Source organism: Ochotona curzoniae, unplaced genomic scaffold (assembly GCF_017591425.1).
Source record: "Ochotona curzoniae isolate NIBS_2020 unplaced genomic scaffold, NIBS_Ocur_1.0 contig_3498, whole genome shotgun sequence".
Taxonomy (NCBI): domain Eukaryota; kingdom Metazoa; phylum Chordata; class Mammalia; order Lagomorpha; family Ochotonidae; genus Ochotona; species Ochotona curzoniae.
The window spans coordinates 17,837,916-17,858,041 of record NW_024465885.1 but is presented as its reverse complement, the minus strand read 5'-3'; the positions used below and the strand labels follow the sequence as shown (position 1 = coordinate 17,858,041).

Genomic DNA, 20,126 nt, shown 5'->3' with positions numbered 1-20,126 from the left:
AATAGTATATCAGATATTTGCTTAAAATCCATCGGGTTTTTAACTGTATTCTCAAGTCTTTTCAATAAATTTTCAAGTATAAAAAGTCATATAATGTTCATACTATTATATGAGGTGTTAATACATAATGTGTTAATGAAATTCTTTCCTAAAAGCAAATATTGAAGATATTTAAAAATAAATGCATTTATTAAGTAAAGCTAATTGAAAGGATCTGACAACACGCAGAAAAGTCACCATTCCTCATACAGCCTTCTCTCCTGAAGGGCAGATGATTAACAAGGTCACCAACAGAGCAAGCAGCTTTGATATGGCATGAAGCTTTCAGACAATGTGTATCTAGTTGTCCTAGGATATTCTCACATCTAACAAGATTCTATATATTCTCTAGATTTTAAGAATGCTATTTTGAGTCTGACACAGTAGCCTAGTGGCTAAAATCCAAGCCTTGAATGCTCCAAGATCCCATATGGGTGCCAGTTTGAGTCATGGCTGCTTCACTTCCCATCTAGCTCCCTGTTTATGGCCTGGTCCAAGGCTGTGGGATCCTTCCCCTATGTGGGAGACCAGAAGAAGCTCTTAGATCCTGTGTTTGGATCGGCTCAACTGTGGCCATTGTGGCCAGTTGGGGAGTGAAGTAGCACATCAAAGATCTATGTCTCCCCTCTCCTTTCTGTAAAATCTGCCTTTTCAATGAAAATATACACTTTCTTAAATTACCATGTAATTAATTGGAATCAAAGGTATGAATCTCATTTTAGGGCACTTTCCAAGTTTGCAATGACAATATTCCCCGGATTGTATTTTTTGAACAGAAAAAAAAATGGCAAGAAGGAAAATTTCCTAGATTCATGTAATAGGAAAACAGTGCTAACAAAGTTGATACTGTCTGTTTGTTAATCTGATTGTTCATATAGGCAACATACATGTGATAAAATGAAATATATGGATGGTATATTTTTAGCTGTGCATTAACCCTGTGTATTACTACTACCCAAAGCTCAAAACACACACATATTTATACACACCCAGTCATTTGCTAAAATGTTTTCATCTTCATTGCATAAGTATAATCATTGTACTTCTGAGGATTCTCTTTGCTTTAAATATTTTGCTGCATAAGCTCTCCATCCATGCTCAATGAACAAATATATAAACAAGTAAACAGGATTATTTATATTTTTTTGTTTTATTTTTTTTGTAAAGCACTATTAGCATATTACCATGTATACATTAATGCCACATACCAATGTATAAGAACAATATAACTTATTTATAAATGCATGAGCATAGTTCAATGTTAAAACTTATAATACAAAGCATTAAAAAATTCCAACCTCATAAATGTATACATTTTCCAAAATTGTAAATTTTAAGTTGTAAATCATTGCTCATATAGCTGCATAGATGAACATATACAGAATATAGTTGTTCCTTGCATATTCATAAAGAGTAAGTCCTTTGGAAATTGTAGTTTGAGTGACACTGCATATATCAAAATGTTATTTATGATGTCCTTTTGATTTTTCTGAAATTAATACACATAGGTGAATACTGAACTCGCTGGTGAGCAATCCACATGTTCTTGTACAATTCCAAAGAGCAGGAAACAGATGATGTAGATGAATAGGTGATGCAGCCTGAACAAAATCCATTCCTAAAAACAGCTTTCCATGACATTCTCATGGATTGGCTCTAAATAAAGAAATAGCTTCTACTTCTCTTCTAAACAGATTCTGTGACGGTTTCAGAACATATCCTGAGTATAGCTTGAGGTCCTATGTGTTTTACCAGGCACAGTAATAACATCCCGTGAACTTGGTTTTCTCTTTCATTCTCTCACACACACTTTCATTATCACTCTTGCTTCACATTTCTGTTGGTTGATCTCCTTATCTGAGCATTGCTAGTGAAGCACTAAACAACTTTAATAATATTTCTCATCGGATATGTGACTCTTCCTCCAAAGCGGACAACATAAAAGCTAGCAAAACATGTTCTTGGGACCAGTGTCTGTCTCAGTATCATTTTCTCTGTGGTAAATGTACTTCCGTCCTAGTTCAGTATTACTGGCACCTGTCCTGGTAAATCTGGCAAATGCAACAAGCACAATAAAGCTTGGTTACTAAGCTATGTCTGAGCCATAATCGACGGTGATTGATTCTGTTTTGTTTAATGGTGTGGTGGCATTTTGCCTCAGGGCTTTCTATTGAACAGTGGAAAGAACAGACGAAGGAAACACTTGATCACTTTGTAAATGCTGCACATTGCAGGCAGAGTTTAATGACTGAACCTAGCCACTTCCAGAGTATTGAAACCCTTCAGCCTTGCCTAGGAGCATTGTGCCTCCATTCAGATTGGGAAGAATAGCGTTCCTGTAAGATTGGGGAGCGTAGCTCATTTTGGGAATAAACAGTTGCTTTGACCTTGTCCTGGCAAATAGACCCTGTCAGGCCTGGAATTGCAAGGCCAGGAAATCATCTGTATAGCGAGAGCTGGTTCTGGTCATTACTTTGTGTTTATGGCTCGGAATTGGTAATATAGCCCTGTGTATAAGGAACTGAGGTCTGAATACTAAAAGGGCCCTATTTACTAACAGCTTCATTTTAAAATTTAAAGTTAATTCAAATTGAAATGAGCCTTTTAACCCTTAATTAGGACCATGTTTCTTCTAAAAGTCAACCGCATTTGTCAACTGGAGACAAAATTCACTGTGTAGTTGAAAGGCTGTGTGCTTTCAGCAGTAGCCTCCCCAGCTTACTGAGTGCTTTGGTTTCCCTTGACTATGCTGACTTTATCCATTCTCAGTACCAGCATAGCTAAAACTCATCAATTACAAGTTGGAAGGTAATCACAGCATGTTATTTTTAAGTGAAACCGGATTTGTATCTCAGAGCTTTTTAAGAAGTATTATTGATTGTACAGGTAGGGCCCATGACATTCTAGATCTCCTGTGTACTTATTTTCTTCACTGTTTTTTAAAGCCTGTGTTTGTTAGTTGGCCCCAATAGGATCTACATTTTTTAGTTGTTTCTACCTCATGAATAGACGATCAGCAGTTTCTCCATATTTTTCCAATGTATCAAAAATAATCTGGTATTGTTTTAGTTTCCTTGTATTAGCCTACATACACTGTTAAAATTTCTCAATAAAAAAATTAACATTTTATGGGCCTGGCGAGATAGCCTAGCAGCTAAAGTCCTTACCTTACACATGGCAGGATCTCATATAGGCGCCGGTTCTATTCCCAGTAGCCCAGATTCCCATCCAGCTCCCAGCCTGTGGCCTGGGAAAGCAGTCGAGGATGGCTCAAGGCCTTGCACCCACGTGAGACCTGGAAGAGGCACAGCTGTGGCCAATGTGGCCACTTGGGGAGATCTTTCTGTCTCTACTACTCTCTTTATCTCTGACTTTCCAATAAAAATAAAACGAATCTTAAAAAATTACCATCTTATAAATTCCACTGTGGAACATCTTGAAATTTTAAGTAAGTTTTGATATTTCCTTGATAAATAAACAAGCAGGACATCATTAACTCAAAATTCAAAGCAAAAGAATTAAAACCTATCTTAGCCAAAAGCAAACAAACAAATAAATCAGGCAAGTAAAACTTTACTGCAAATAAATAGAAGGAAAATGTATTTTAAATCATACTTTCATTTCATGTTTTATTCTCACATATTTTTAAAATTCAAAATAATCAAATCAAGCTTTGATTTCTCGAATTTTATTTTTCTTTCTGCACATCCCAAAATATTCCTAAATATTGGGAGCAGAATTTTGCTACAGCAGGTTGAAGTAGATGGGACCTAGATCAAGTCCCTCCTTTTTTCTTGAAGATTTATTTATTTTTTATTGGAAAGGGAGATCAGATTTAGGGAGAAAAGGAGTGAAAGGGAGAAAGATCCTCCATCTGCTGGTTGATTCTCTAAATGGCTGCAAGGCCAGAGCTGAGCTGATCTGAAGCCAGCAGCCAGAAGCATCCTCTGGGTCGGTCTCCTACATGGTTTCAGGGCAATTCTCTGCCGCTTCCCTGGGTCACAAGCAGGGAGCTGGATGGAAAATGGAGCACCTAGGACACAAACTAGTGCCTTTATGGGATCCAAGTGCTCTCAAAGAATTTAGCCTTTTGTACCAGGCCCAATCAAGTCCCGCTTGTCCTATTTCTGATCTAATGAGCTGAGAAAACTAGCAGAAGGTATTACAAGTTCTTGGATCTCTGAACCCATGTAGGAGTCCAGAAGACTCTCCTGGTTCCTAATTCATCTTGGCCCAACCCTGGATTTTGTGGTCATTTGGGTAGATGAGCTCTTTCTTTATCTCTCCCTCTCAGTAATTCTGACTGTTAGGTAAAAAAAATAAATAAATCTTTAAATAGAAAAGACTGGTAAACTTCTGAATATTCAGCTTCATCTAAAATGGGCCACCAAGAGACTGCTGTATCAGATATACATTCATTATGCATTGGTTAACATAAAAATGCAATAATAGGGAGTTCTTTCATTCTACCAACCATTGTAAATGCTTTGGACATATCATGCTCTGTTGGCAGGTAAACACCATTAATTATGTTACTTCATTTTAAAAATATTACCTAAAATAAGGAAGGAATGTCATTTTTTCATTACTGTTTGTGGTTTTAAAATTCCAGTAACTAATCTTAACCTTGACATTTAAGAAAATGATCAATGGAGTGCAAACATGCAAAATAGTGAAACTGAGAGAACACCTATCACAGAAAAGGAAAATCAAAATTCAGACCAGGGCAGGTCTCGTGGAGCAGTGTCTCCATCCCTTGTGGCAATGGAAATTCCCACTCTGACGCCTCATTTCAGGTGCCACTTTCTAGTAATGCCCTTGTGACATATTGAAAGATTGCTCACATATTTGAATCCTGCCACTGAAAGAAGAGAAAAGGTAAAAGTCCTGGTCTTTCTCTCTCTCTTTCTCTCTTATTCGCACAGACACAAACACACATATCCGCAAACAAATGAACAACAACAAAAATTCACACTCTGACTTTAAACAAATACATGCTTAAAATAAAACAGGCAATAAACTAACTAAACACACTCCACAATTCCTTCCTCCTGGTCTAGCACTGTGCCTCTGTCATACTGAAGTAAATGGAAGTATTGGGATGTAAAGATGAATGAAGGACTATTTGATGCAGATGCTATATGGATGCTATATAGAAAGATATTTTGCAATTTGCATTTTCAGGGAAAGAGATTAATTTTTGAAAACTCATATCTACTCATTAAAAGCAAAGATAATGACATTTATCCATTTAATATTAGGCTCAATAAGCTATTCTATTTGGGCTTCTGCAAAAAAAAAAAAGACCATGAACTGGGAGCATATAAAGTATAGAATTTTTTTTTTTCACAATTCTACAGGTCAGAAATTCCAAGACTCTTAATCTGGCAGGAGTTTGTTTCCTGGTTCAGACATGGCAATTTCTAGCTGTACTATGATATGACAGAAGGGACAGGACAGTTCTCCCAAGCCTTCTCTCAAAAGCCCAGACTTGAGAACTCTGTTCTCATGACCTTATCTTTCAAAGGTCCCACCTCCTTACCCTATGGCTTTGGTAGCTGTCCTTCAACTTATGAATTTGGAGTAAGACAAACATTCCTTTTAAGAAATAGGGAAAGTCCACTCCCTAATAAATCCGTGAAAAATATCCAATAAACATTTAGGAGACACTAAGTCTCATTTTGAATAGTTGTTAATTTAGATCCCTTTCTTGGAATTTCATTATTAATTTTGCTTGCATTCCTGCTGAAAAGTGATATTGCTATTGTTTACTTTCTGAGCAGTGTGTTTAGTGAATAAATAAGCCTTTGACTATGAAGTGCATGAAAATGGGTTATCACAAAAATTAAACAAGAAAAAATGGAAGGAAGAAGGAAGAAAGGCAGTACCATTGCATCCTTAGTCTTATATTTAAGAACTACATGAAATCTGTTTTTTTATTAAGAAAAAGAAATAAAAATTTTAAAAGATTATTTTTAACACCTAATAAGTTCAAAAATCTCCCCTTTGGCAGGGTAGAAAATATTTGCGGAATCACAAGAAAGAAAAAAACATAATAATTTTAATCATTCCTTAGTTTTATGCTACTCTGGAGTTACATCACGTGAATAATTTTACTAACATTTAATTGACAAGAACCCTGAGGAGTTACTTGAGAGAGAATTGAAATCAGTGCTCTGTCATTCTTGCTAAGTATTTTCTTTATTTATTTTATTTAGCTGAAAGACAAGGAAATATGGAGATAGAAGTTGAAGATTGGGCAGGGGAAGGAAAGGAAAAGAGTGGGAGGTAGAGTGAGGGGGAAAGATTGGGAGAAAGAGAGAAAGAGAAGGGGTGAGAGAAAGAGAAAGAAAGAGGGGGAGAAGCAGAAAGAGAGGGAATGAATTTCCTATCAAATAGTTCATTCACCAAATATCCATTGAGGGCAGTGTTGTGTCAGGCCACATCTAAGATTCAGCAACTCAGTCCTGTTCTTCTATTTGAGTGACATAGATACCAATACTTGATCCATGAACACTGGCTTCCATGGTGTGCATTAGCAGGAAACTGGAATTGGGAGTACTTCAATATGTCATGATATCATCCCATGCATTTTCTGTCTCAACCAAATAGGCCCAATGCATTTATCTTGTGCTAAGTTTGGAATATATGCACATCACATTAATTATTGCTTCAGCAGCTGGTCCAAGGAAGGCCTTGAGTATACAACTGGAACTTTTTAGTCTAGAAACTGGCACTGGAGGACAGCATTGTGACATAATAGTTGCTTATTCATGTACTAGCTAATTTACTTTCATCCTGATTTCTGATAATATGCCTGGGAAAGCATCAGCAGATGACCCAGGTATTTGGTCCCATTACCGCTGTGTAAAATGAGGATGAAATTTCTGACTCCTGGCTCCAGTCTAGCCTTCTGCTTGTTGTTACAGCCATTTGGTTAATTAGTTAACAAGTGGATAGAAGATTTATTTATTTGAAAGGCAGAGTTACAGGGGAAATGGAAGAGACAGAGAGAAACATGCCTTCCATTTGTTGGCTCACTTTCTATGAGGTAGTAATAACTGGGTTTGGACCAGACAGAAGTCAAGAAACAGGAGCTGCTTCCGGTCTCCCAAGTGACTTCAGGGGCCGAACCACATGGAATATTTTCTACTGCCTTTGTAGCAACATCAGCAGGGAGCTACATCAGTACTGGGGCATGTGGTTCTTGAATCAGTGCCCATATGAAACATCACCACTGCAGGTAGCATCTTCAACTGTTACCCCCAGCACAGGCCCTCAGAAAATTATAAGTATTTATGTCATAGTCCAAAGGCTTAAGGTTCTACTAAGTAAAGTGTGTGACAAATAACATTTAATGAAGGCCATGATTCACCAAGAAAATAGACAAGGGCTAGAGAAATTAGCTATGTATTCAAAGAAGGAGAGGAAAGGTTTTCAAGATGTAATCATTGTTTTTGCTGCTGAAAGCAAGGATAATAAAATGCAAGTATGTTCATTCCATAGAGGCAAAACTCACACATCCTTCCAAAAGAATTGTTTGGAAGGGTGAGGAGGCTTAATAAATATAATGATACTTAATTACTTGGTTTACTGAATTAAGAGAGAATCATTTATTGGTGGAACGAATTTACAGATGAGTTTATTAGATGCATATTATTCTTTTATATATTTGTAGTTAGCATGTCCTCAAGAATGATGATCATATTAGTGAGTACATGAACAGTGTCTAAAAAGTTTGTGGAATACTGCAAACTATTTTTGATTCCATTTTTCATTAGCATTTTTACTATTCTTGTATATTCTTCCATCACATTCTCATTTTTGTTACAGAGATTTATGGAAAATTTAGAGAACATGCCTGTAACAATAAAGGGAACGTCTATTTGTGCGCATTCTAAATATAGTGTGCCCAGTTCTTGAAGTTGGCAAATTTCCATTGCCTTTCCAATAAAATACACTCTTTTTTAAAGATTTATTTATTTTTATTGCAAAGTCAGATGCACAGAAAAAAGAAGAGACAGAAAGAAAGATCTTCCATCCGATGATTCACTCCCCAAGTGACCACAGCAGCCGGTGCTGCACTGATCTGAAGACAGGAGCCAGGAGCTCTTTTGGGTTTCTCACACAGGTGCAGGGTCACAAGGCATTGGGGCATCCTCGACTGCTTTCCCAGGTCACAAGCAGAGCTGGATGGGAAGTGGAGCTGTCAGGATTAGAACCGGTGCCCATATGGGATCCCAGCATGTTCAAGGCGAGAACTTTAGCTACTAGGCCACCGCACTGGGCCCTAAAATACACTCTTGCCCATATTCATAAAGGATGTTAGGCATCAAATGAAATACTGTAAAATTGACATTTAGAGGAAGATATTACCTTCTTTTAAATAAGAAAAAGCATAATTTTAAAAGTTAACTTCAGATGAGTATTCTTCATTTCTATATCAACAGTTTAGAATTGACAGAAAAATAGCTCATCATTTTAAATTTACTACCAACAATTGATTACTACAAAGTTAATAGTAGGAAAGGCTCTCCTTGTTCAAACTCTACCCTCATATGCCTTGTTATCTGTGGCTTGCTACTCTCTCCATTTGTGTTTCATTTGTCCAGGGTGTAAAATAAACAGGCTAATATTTACTCTGTTAATTTCAACAGAACTGCCATAAGATGCAGTTGAGTTGATAACTATGAAAGTTCTTCAGAAATAGTAAAGACACCTGAAATGCTTAAGATGCTGGTATGAAGCCCATATTGCCCTCTACATGCGGTTGGCAGTCAAAGATACCTACAAGTCGGTGCTTACTGCTCGTCAGCTATTCAGTGTCAGCAAATGCAGGGACTTTCCCCGATCCATTTGTCACTTGACTTGCTAGACTTAGGTGCCTTCAGATGGAATGCATTCATATTGTTGAATGTGATTTCTTCAGACCTTTGTAGGTATTTCTGGCTGGTAATTCTATTTTATATTATCACTATGAATGCTTTCTGCAACCGGTAAAAACAAGACTTGGTCGCAGGGTCTTTAACAAGGTGTTCTATTGCTGACATTGTGTAGAAACTTGAACTAAGTATTTGCTGAGTATTCATGCATATGGTATACTTTACATGATACACATGTGTGGGGATAATTTCAACTGCAATAATCAGTAACATGGAATGAGTACCTTAAACTGTATTTGTACCATCCTAAGTTATAAAACGAAAAGATATCTCAAAGACTTTCAGCAGGTTTTTAACTGTATTTTGTTGGTTCTAATTTATCTGTAACTTTAGCCATTTATTTGATTTTCTGTGATGTTTGAGGAAAGGAGTACTTGCCTGTATGTATTTTTGAATAAAAATTCAGGATTATATTAGCTAAAAAGGAACAGGGCACGTATATTGGGTGCATAATCAACAGTACTTGCCACATTCTTCTATAGAACAGTTTATCTTTTCACACAGTATAATTAATTATGCTTCTTATTGGCCACCTCCCAGCATCTTTTTGATAAACTTTTTCAATTGCGACTGCTGTGGAGTCTTTTCCCACCATCCAGTGAAAATAATGTACTTTCTCACTGTGTTCTGTGTTGAATGCATGCTGCCCTTTTTGTACTGCAAAAACCCTTTCAGTGACGATAGAATTAGAGGCATTTTAACCTGAGGGCTGTCAAGCAGCCTAGATAAGAGTAGATTATGAGAAAATATGCACAGTGCTTGCTTATAATTTATTATTATCCTTTCTAAGATTATTTTAAGTTACAATTATCTATAGGTATTAGTTTACTTCTTTTTAGAAAATATTTATTTTTATTGGAAAGGCAGATATACAGAGAGAAGAAAAGACAGAGAGAAAGATGGGAAGTGGAGCAACAAGGACACGAACCAGTGCCCATGTGGGATCCCAGCAAGGCAAGGCAAGAGTTTAGTTAGTAGGTTATCTTGCCAGGACCTAGTTATTAGTTTGAATCACATTTTTCACTTCTAGGTAATCCTAATTAACTGTAATGTAGCTATGAGGTTATTGTGTGATTGCAAGTATTGCATAATCTTGCAGTTATAATATCAACAAAACATGTTTTTTTTTCACTAAATACCTTTATGCCAAGTGTTGTAAAAACCATAGAAGCCTGAAAAACACATAGATAAATCTGCAAACAAAATAACTGAGCACATGGGAGCACTGCAATTTAATCTTTAAAAGACTCAGCCAATGCCCTCTTCTAAATTCAAAGGCATCCAATGATGAGCTAAATTGAAACCACAGATTAAATGTATAGTTTGTTTACATACTTCATGTGATTTTCCCTGAAGCAATACAACATATGAATGGAAGTTTCTAACCAGTGCTGAAAAAGAATACTAAAAACTGTATTACTCTAATCCATAGTTGGCTAGGTCAGCAAAGCTTGAGTGAATCTCAAAGTGATATCAAAATTTCTTTTTTGTTGTTTTTGTTTTAAATATTTTAAAAATTTTTATTGGAAAGTCAGATATACAGTGAGGAAGATCTTATGTCCATTGATTCACTCCCCAAGTGATAACTATGGCTGGAGTTATGCTGATCCAAAGCCAGGAGGCAGGAGCTTCTTCTGGGACTCCCATGTAGGTTCAGGATCCCAAGGCTTTGGACTGTTCTCAGCTGCTTTCCCAGGCAGCAAGCAGAGAGCTAAATGGGAAGTGGGGCACTGAGATTAGAACCAGCTCCCATATGAGATTCTGGCATATACATGATGTGGACTTTAGCCGCCAGCCTACCGCATCAGACCCAAATGTTCAGTATGTTTTAAAATGATCCTGAGATAGTCATTCTTAGAAGAAAAGAGTAACACTAGGCCAATAGTTGCTAATTTGAGAGTTGTTCTGAAAGTTAACTTAGAGTGTTTCTTTCATGCAATTTTCAGGAAAAATGGTTCCAGAGTGGACATGACATGTTACCTTCTGAAAATGCATTATGTAAATGTGAAATTCAGTGCTGTTCAACGACAATATTAGGGCTCACTGTCTCTGATGGTGCTTTGCAGCTGTCATTCTTGATGCAGCAATGACATTGAGTTGTAGAGGTTTTAGAAAATTTTGGTTTCCAGACATCATCTGAAGGAAACCTGAAATCTGCACCCTGGCTTCTTACCTCGAAGCAATCCCTGAGACTCTTGCTCAGATTTTCACTGTGACCACTACCCTCAACACAATGATGACGGTGTGTGAAAGGAAGCAGTCCAACAATTTGAACTTTCTATCAAATAATAATAATATGGTAGAACTGTTTACCGAAGCAGTAGATAGATGGTGAATAATAAAAGGCCAACGAATGTTCGATAACCAACTCATTGAGCTTATAAAAACTCTGCCATTGAGAGCAATCTAATGCAGAGAAAGAGAAAGATGTAACAATGTTAATAAAATAGTTTTCATGTAGTAACCTTCAAGAGAATACTAGTTTAAATAGAGGAGGTACCTCACAAAAATATTTCAAGTATAGACAAGGGTTTACATTTAAATTTTTATTTTGTATCATTACAATAGATGTGAAAGAACAACACAGTTAAGCAAAAAAAAAAGTCATAAATACTGGAAATTACATATCAAGTATCTTAAAATTCATAATAAGCAATGGATTCTTTGCGTAGTGTCTTCAAATTTGTGGGATGAAGTTGTATACCCATCAAGCAATTAGAAAAGAAAGTGGTGTATAATGCACTGCTAACTGCAACACAGTGTGAGCCTTGCACTGCGTTTAAAAAGGGAATGACTATACTGTGACATGGCTTTGCTTTATTTTCTCCACCAACAGTCTAATTCCAAGTAAAGCTGTGAAAACAGGAGCTGGAAACTTCATTATATTCTAGTGCCAAAATAATTTAAATCTTGTAGTTTTTTTCTTCCCCATAGCATTTGGTATAAATTCAAACATATAGTAGAATCACGACCTTTGGTTGTGTTACGTGCTTCAATAAATTCTGGGATGAAACACAATGACTTTTATTCATCAAGAATGCTAAAATTTGTTTGCACATTTTCAAAATAGATGTTCAACATTAAGCACAGCACTTAAAAAGAATCATTTTGTTTGTAGCGTGTCGACCAGGCTTCTACAAGGCTGTGGATGGAAACTTGAAGTGCGCCAAGTGCCCACCTCACAGTTCTACTCATCAAGATGGTTCAGTGAACTGCAGGTGTGAGAATAATTACTTCCGAGCAGACAAAGACCCTCCATCCATGGCTTGTACCCGTGAGTAGTTTTGCTGCAAACCATGCCTCCATGTTTATATTTTTTTTCTTCTTATCACTGTGCCTTTTGTGTCTTGCTAGTTTGTGTATTTGTTTCAGTACTTTTGGTGTGGATGTGTTTGAAGCTTTTGCCCCATTTCCTTCTGTCATCCTCTGCAGACCGAAAGCTTTCTCTGCTTCACTCTGCATGCCTGGCTCACCACAAATGCAACATTTATCACATACTTTGAATTCATCCTAAAGCACTTCCTTCAAAGAGACCTCCAAAAAGAATGAAAATTTTTTGTATCTGGTTTTAGATCTTGTAATAATTTCAATAGGGTAGAGGAAACCATAGGCAAGGGGGTCAATGCTTTTATGTTTCTATTCCCTTTTGCTATGTGCTAGTCACAGATCACAAGGAAAGAAAACTAAGATTTATAAAAGTAATATTAAATTTTTCATAACCATTCACAGGGGCATTGAACTTAGTGATGACTTTTTTCATTGGATTTTGCCAATGCATTGTCAACCTTGCGTTAAACTCCTCAATCCAAACACTCTTTCACCCATGTGTCAATAAGCTTATGAATTATTTAAAGAAGAATTTAAAATAGAGAATAAAGACAGGATGTTATGGACTTCTGAAATTATCTATTTCCCTTGTTGGAGAAAAGAGAAGTGAGCCTCATTAATCCTTGTTGAACTATTTGCAGGACCTCCATCTGCACCAAGAAATGTTATCTCTAACATTAATGAGACCTCGGTTATCCTGGACTGGAGTTGGCCCCTGGACACAGGGGGCCGGAAAGATATTACCTTCAACATCATATGCAAAAAGTGTGGGTGGAATGTAAAACAGTGTGAACCGTGCAGCCCAAATGTGCGCTTCCTCCCTCGACAGTTCGGCCTTACAAACACCACTGTGACAGTGACCGACCTCCTGGCACACACTAACTACACCTTTGAGATTGATGCCATTAACGGTGTGTCAGAGCTGAGCTCTCCACCTAGACAGTTTGCTGCTGTGAGCATCACAACTAATCAGGCTGGTGAGTACCTCGGGATGTGCCCTACTCTTCGCACACTAGACCTGAGCATAATGACACGGAGAGAAGTTGAGAAATGGGAGGAAAAGTAAGACTTGAGCAGGCCCACACATAGTCTCTTCTATGACATTGAAGCAACTGAAGTATCTTCAGTTTAACTCTCCAAATAAGAAATCACATATGGTAGCTGAGTTTTAAACTAGCTTGTATCTATAGCTTCCCAATTAGATATTCTCAAATGTGTAGAGTCTGAATAGCATTTGTGGAGCTTTTGGGGACATGTTCATATTTCACAGCACTTAACATGCATTGAATCATGGTTTTGGGAAGGTTTTCTAGAAATATTTTAAATATAATATACTTACATATATTGTACTTGGATTTTCAGAGATTTGGAGCTGCTTTATGTTCTTAAGAAGCTCTAAGTGTTCTAGACTTATTTTTTTTAAATCTCTGCTTATCAAAAATTAAGAAAGTTAACTAATTTTATTTAAAATATATAGTTTTGCATTAATACACTTTGAATACAAATATATGGAGAAATGTAATGAAAAGAGTATTTGGTGAAGAATAATTAGAATAATACATTCCTGATGTGAATAGGTACGTGACTTCTGAATTTATGTTTTTCCACTGACAAGCTGAAAATGAGTAACCAACACTGCATTATGAAGTTAAGATAATTGAAATTGTGCATAACTGCTGTTACAAAATGTCATAATTAGGGACACATTCCAAATCATCCATTTCAAATATCATTTATACACACTACTGGAATCCCCCAAACCAGAAAAAGAGACAAAAAGCCATACTGGGAATGCTTTACCTGGAAACAAAGATCTATTTTGTGCCAGGCAGGCTCCCCTCTGAGCCAGAAGTCAGGATTGAGTGTAAATCTGGATTCTGGTTTGCTTTAGGCTTAAATTATGGAGCATTTCCCACTCTGCCCATTATAGCTAACAGGAATCAGGTTTGCTGTGAGGTAATCAGAGGGCATATATGATGCTGCAGTCAAGAGCAGAGATGACGAAATTCCAACATTAGCTGTGTAAGACTGTGTCTTGGAGCTGATTCCACCTAATGGAAATGACTAGCCAAAACAAAACAAAACAAAACGAAACGAAACAAAACAAAACAACTCACTACATATTTTCCTCACTTGGTTGTTTCAGGAAGGCCAAGGTCACACAATTAATGAGTGTGATCCCAGGCTAATATTCAGTAATTATATACCAATCTAATTTTGTTGAGTATTTTGAACTGCTTCTATACTTTTTGACATACTTCTGTCTACTTCTGCATGTTAGTATAGAAATGCATCTGTAATTGTTAATTTCTCAAATATGCAAGGTGGCATACTAAAGTTAATTTCCCAGGTCTACTTTGTCCTTTGAATGATCCAGCAGCTTAAAGGATAAGCGCTGGCTTAGCAGAGGCATCCAGGATCAAGCATTGCACCCCTTTGTCTCCAGAGAGTATGTCCGTGCATGGCAGTTAGTAGCTGTCATTAATATAACCTCTAGTTGAGTCCATGTTCCAGTATATACCTTTCTGATTCCAAATTCCTATTTTGTTCATACTTTCCTTCTGACCTCATATATTTATGAAAATAACATTCTTTTACTTGGTCTCATGCTTACTTTGACAGCATATAAGCTAAAATTGGAACAGTACTTGGTTTCATGCTGATAAGTTTCATTTGTGAGAAAAATGGGGTTTTGAAATGAAGAACACTGGATCATTATTTAAATCTTGTTCAGTTATTCAGAATTTTTTCTGATTTGATGCTAAATATTAACTTGAATATGATTTTACCTGACTTGAATAAATTCATCATAAACTTTCAAACTAATGATATTTCTAAAAATTGTAACTCATGTTTGTCTTCGATGAGAAAAATGTAAGTAGCATTATTTATATACTTATGTTTAGTGCACAATTATTTGTTCTCATAGTCAGTGAATGCTGCCATTTCAAGAAATTACATGAAAATAACAAATAGCTTTTCCCAAGCCTGTATTTCAAGCTGATTTACTGCTTTGCTTAAAATAAGAAAATCAATCTGTGTTATAATTATCTCTTGAGTCAAACAGAAACATATAAAAACATGCGAGAGTTCCTTATTTCCTATCTTATCATTCCCTCTGGCTTTACGACAGTGCATTTATCAAGAAACATAGCAGTTTCAAATATATATAGTGAATGAATCTACATAAAGTGGCAACCAAGAACAGGCCAAGACACTAAAAAATAAATGGGGTTGATGCTTTGGCCTCCTAAGTTACAAATCACAGCTTAAGACAGAGATTCAACAAGAGTGGTATCAGTTACTGTCCTTAACCTTACTGTCATTTTTTTACATCACAAATTTATCAACAAAATGCACCATGAGGCACTTGATGTATTTATTTCAGGGTGTCTGTATTACTGTGTGTGCCTGGGAAGAAGCAGTTCTTAGTTCTACTTTCAAGTCCCCAGAGTAAGATATATCAGCGTGATTAGAAGCAATCCCATTTCTACAGGGAGTGTTTCTTTGTTTTGCTTTATTCTTCTTCTTGTGAAGGTTAATGGACTGGTAGTCTTGAAAAATGAGCCCCTTAACACTGAAAGGATATGTTTGTGACAGATAGGATGCTATGGTGTTTAAATCCCTCCTAGTCTCTCTATCTTTGACACCAGTATAAAGGAGGTGCGTGAATGTATTGTGAGGTTACATTTGTTGGTTCTTCTTTGACTACATTTCTACAAGCCATGCGATGACCATTCAATAAGACACCTTCTAAATTGTACAGGATTATGTTGTAAATTAAGGTTTTTTTTTTTTTTTCTCAGCTCTCGGTTCCCTCGCTAAGTAAGCCAGTGAGGTGAAAAGCAGTCTCCAGCCAAAGATTCTATCTGTGAACCAGTCAGTCAAACACGTGAATCTATCAGTCAAGCATGAATAGGAAACTTGCAGGCAGAATACAAATCTTCAAAGTACTAAGAGTATAAATTGCTGCTGTTTTAGGCCCTCTTACTTAAAAATGAGAATAATTAGCTTAATATTCTGGAAACAATCATTGCTCTAGAGGAATGTTTATGTCTCTTTATGTTTCATTCTGTTTCAGAATGTACTCCTTTTCACAATGCCGAAACATGTGCCAGTCTGATTAGAATAGGGTCACTAATAGAAAATTCCTAAGCTTGAGTTTTGAGGTACACCCTTGCCCTGTTATACTTCTAAGCAATAGATCCAATTATTTCTTAAACTTACATTTTTATCTCCTAATTCAACTCCATTTTGTAGTCCTATTTTTCTACCCTTTCTGCTGTCCTGTGCTTTATGCCAAGAAACTCCAAAAAATCATGGTACCTAGCATGTCAAGAGATACTTGCTGGGAAAATCTGTGCTAACCTATACTACAATTCAGAAATACTTCTGGCTGCTCAGTCACTCGTCATATGGTTCTCTAAGGGTGCCCTACTCAAGATTTTCCTTCTTGTCTCTGCCTTATTTCCTTCCTCTTCGGACAGAATTTTCCCTGCTAAATTATTAACAAAAAATATTTATATTATCTTCTCTTTCTCTGTATTTCACACTTGCTTCACAATATGCTCTCGAGCAAATCACTTCTCCTTCATGTGACTTTAGCTAGCTCTCACCCACTCTTTTTTGAACTTAATACTGTACTTATTTTCTTCATCTTAGATGAAGGTGTGCATAACTAGATAACAGCAGATGCACAAGCATTAGAGACATGTCCATCAGTACATACACCAATTGGTCGTTCCCTCAACATTTCAATCCGTGCTTCCTAAATTTCTAATGCAAAAATAGATTTATCATAAAGTAATCCTACCTTATCCCTTTGTTCTCTCATTCGTTTTGCTTCCCTTTGCCTTTGACTCATGCACTACACTAGGTTTTTTTCTCTACCTATAACAACCCCGCATGATGGCCTGTGATAAATTCCCAAGTGTGTCTTTCAGTTCAAATACATACATTGTTAGGATATGTTCACCAAAAGGGAATAGAATTTGTCTGAATGCTCACGTTTACAATGATAGGAATTAGTAGAACACTTTCAAACACATTGCATGATGCAGTTGTTTATTGAATGAATGAATGACTACTGAGAATTTACATCACATGACTACTACAGCATGTTGTCCTTAAGATAGAGTTCAACAGTGCAGTTATGACTTCTAACGTTTATCAGATTCTAACATGTAGAATCATCTTAAATACATCTTCCACAATTTGTTCACACAAGCTACTGATGTTTCCCTTAAACTGCTTTAAATAATCATACCTTTTTTCTCCATATCAATATTCAACTTTAAATTTCTGATAGCATTTATAAACAACTTCATAAACTATAATAGTCTTCTAGAAATAACTATAGAACTCAAAAATAAAGTTGGAACTAAAATGTTAATTCAAAATATAATGTTGCTCAGCAGCTTTTGTCCACCAAAATATTTCTAAAAACATTTTTAAAGGGCATGCATATTTTTAATATTTTTTCTTAGTTGCATCTTTTACTTTTCCTTCATATTTATCTATTTTTTATTTATTTACTACTATTTATTTGTAGGCAAAGAGACATTGAAAGACAAAAATAGAACTCTTCCATGGGATAGGTTCACTCCTCCAACGCCAGAAGCAGGGAGGATTCATAACGCAGTCCAACCCTCCCTGTGGGTGGCAGGAATATTGTTATTTGAATTGTCTTATACTTCTATGGGTACATATCAGGTTGGTTTTTTTTAAGATTTATTTATTTTTATTGGAAAGGTAGATATGTGAGAGAGACAGAGAGGAAGATCTTCAATCTTCTGAATCATTCCCCGAGCAGCCACAATGACCAGAGCTTCACGGATCTGAAGCCAGGAGGCAGGAGCCATTCCAGGTCTTCCATGTGGGTTACAGGGTCTTAAGGCATTTGGGTGGTCCTCAACTGCTTTCCCAGGCCACAAGCAGGGAGCTGGATGGGAAGTGCGGCTGCTGGGACATAAATTGGCGCCCATATAGAATTCTGGCATGTGCAAGACAAGGACTTTAGCCACTAGGCTACCACTCTGGGCCCTTGTTTTAATCTGGAATCAGTGAAGCCAAATCTTGAACCCAATCACCAATATGGGTTGTGGACATTAAAAGACCTATATCACAATTTCTTTAGTAAATGTCAACCTGCCTGACCACAACATTTGTTGATAGGGTTATGTGGGTGCTTGCTATTACTCTAGACATGTTGACAGTTGCCATTCTATTAGAAATGACCAACAAATTATGTTATTACATAAAGCAAAGAGAATATGACTTAATTTTACTGAGATTCCCATTGATGGACAATCATTTATGTAAAAGGGGGTAACATCTTGCCAGAGCATTTGGTTGCTACTTCTAAGTCACTATTTCTATGCTCAGCTTTAGGCAGAAAGCCCTTGATCTTCCACTTAGTTTTATGACCCAAGTAAAAGCTTCGGTTTTTGTAGTTATTTATTTATTTGTCTGCGTACTTTCATCTTATTTTAAACCTTTTTTTGTCTTAGGCAAATTCATTTCTTTCCTATATTCAAAATTGCCACCATCACTGGAAATACTCACTCTCCTCTATTTTTATCATATTGGGCCTATAGTTTAAAACCTGTTTACTAATATAACTTTAGCCAATACGTACTTCTCTGACTTTTATGTACACCTATGGACTTGCTTTATTTAAAGAACTTTAAAGGTTTTCTCATACAAAATATTATTGGTCATTTTCCAAAATAAAGTAATAGAGTCCTTTAATAAAAACAGTAATTACATATACTAAATCTTAATAAACAATATGCATTTTATTTATGGAACCTAGAATATCAATCTTTTAGTTCAGTTTTAAATAAACTTCATTATTATTCAAATGATAGTCACATTATTTATAAATTTTGATGTTGAAAGGAAGCTATTAAGTTGGATCTGCTGTCAAATTATGACCATATGTTGGTGTAGTCCTTATAGAGATATATGTTTAAATTATAATTCATGATAATTAAATTAGATGACACAAAATCTACAGTAATTTTTTTTTAGTACATGAAGTCAGTGTAGAGAATCAGGAAGTTAAAACGTAATGAAGTCATTCTCTTTTTTGCCTTTCAAGTAAATAAAAACCAGGAAAATAATGGGAATAGCTTTCCTTTTATATTTCCTTTTCTAAGACTATGAAACTCTAAGAATAGAAGTCTTCACCTTTTCTTTCTTTCAGAAAACAAGCAGCTGGGCTAATACAGGTGAACATATACAGTGTAATTTTCATGGTTCACTTTACTTGTGTATTTAGCTTCTGCTTTTCAGTTTTGAAATAGAGGCAGATACCTGTGCATCTGGGAATATCACTCCTCAGAGATATGTCACTGTGTCCCAGAAACATTCTACATCATTTAACACATTAATGATGCCTTTCAGCCATCACACCCTGATATGGAATTGCCTCACACATCTAAAGGATGAGCATTAAGCTGAACAAAAAGAAACCCTGCATTGTCCTGACAGTTATTCAAAACTTTCGTCTGAACTTACAGCCAGAAAAATACAGATCATGAGCAAATGGACAGTTAGGAACTTCCTGGATAAGCGTTGAGTCTGTGTTCTATTCTCCTTCAGCTCATCAATATAACACTCATTACTGAAGCAGGCAAATGCACGGAAGGGCATAGTCACTCTTTTCATTCTACCTCCTCCTGAGGTGTGCTCACAAGATAACAAACACTAACAACATGCTAGAGGAAGAAATATGCTATAACTATTTTCTAGGAACTAGCATTGTGCTATAGGAGATTATACCACATTCAACAATTATATCCCATATGGGTTTGA

At 36.3% G+C, this 20,126-nt stretch overlaps 1 protein-coding gene across 3 annotated transcripts in view; it reads left to right on the top strand.

The window, feature by feature from the left end:
• The window catches only part of EPHA3 (EPH receptor A3), a 322,548-nt gene that overhangs the window by 197,838 nt on the left and 104,584 nt on the right, over positions 1-20,126 (top strand). For all 3 annotated transcript variants that reach the window (XM_040980850.1, XM_040980852.1, XM_040980851.1), the window contains exons 4-5: positions 12,100-12,255; positions 12,950-13,285. In XM_040980850.1, the coding sequence (XP_040836784.1) occupies positions 12,100-12,255; positions 12,950-13,285 (492 nt within the window). The remainder of the gene's footprint in view (positions 1-12,099; positions 12,256-12,949; positions 13,286-20,126) is intronic.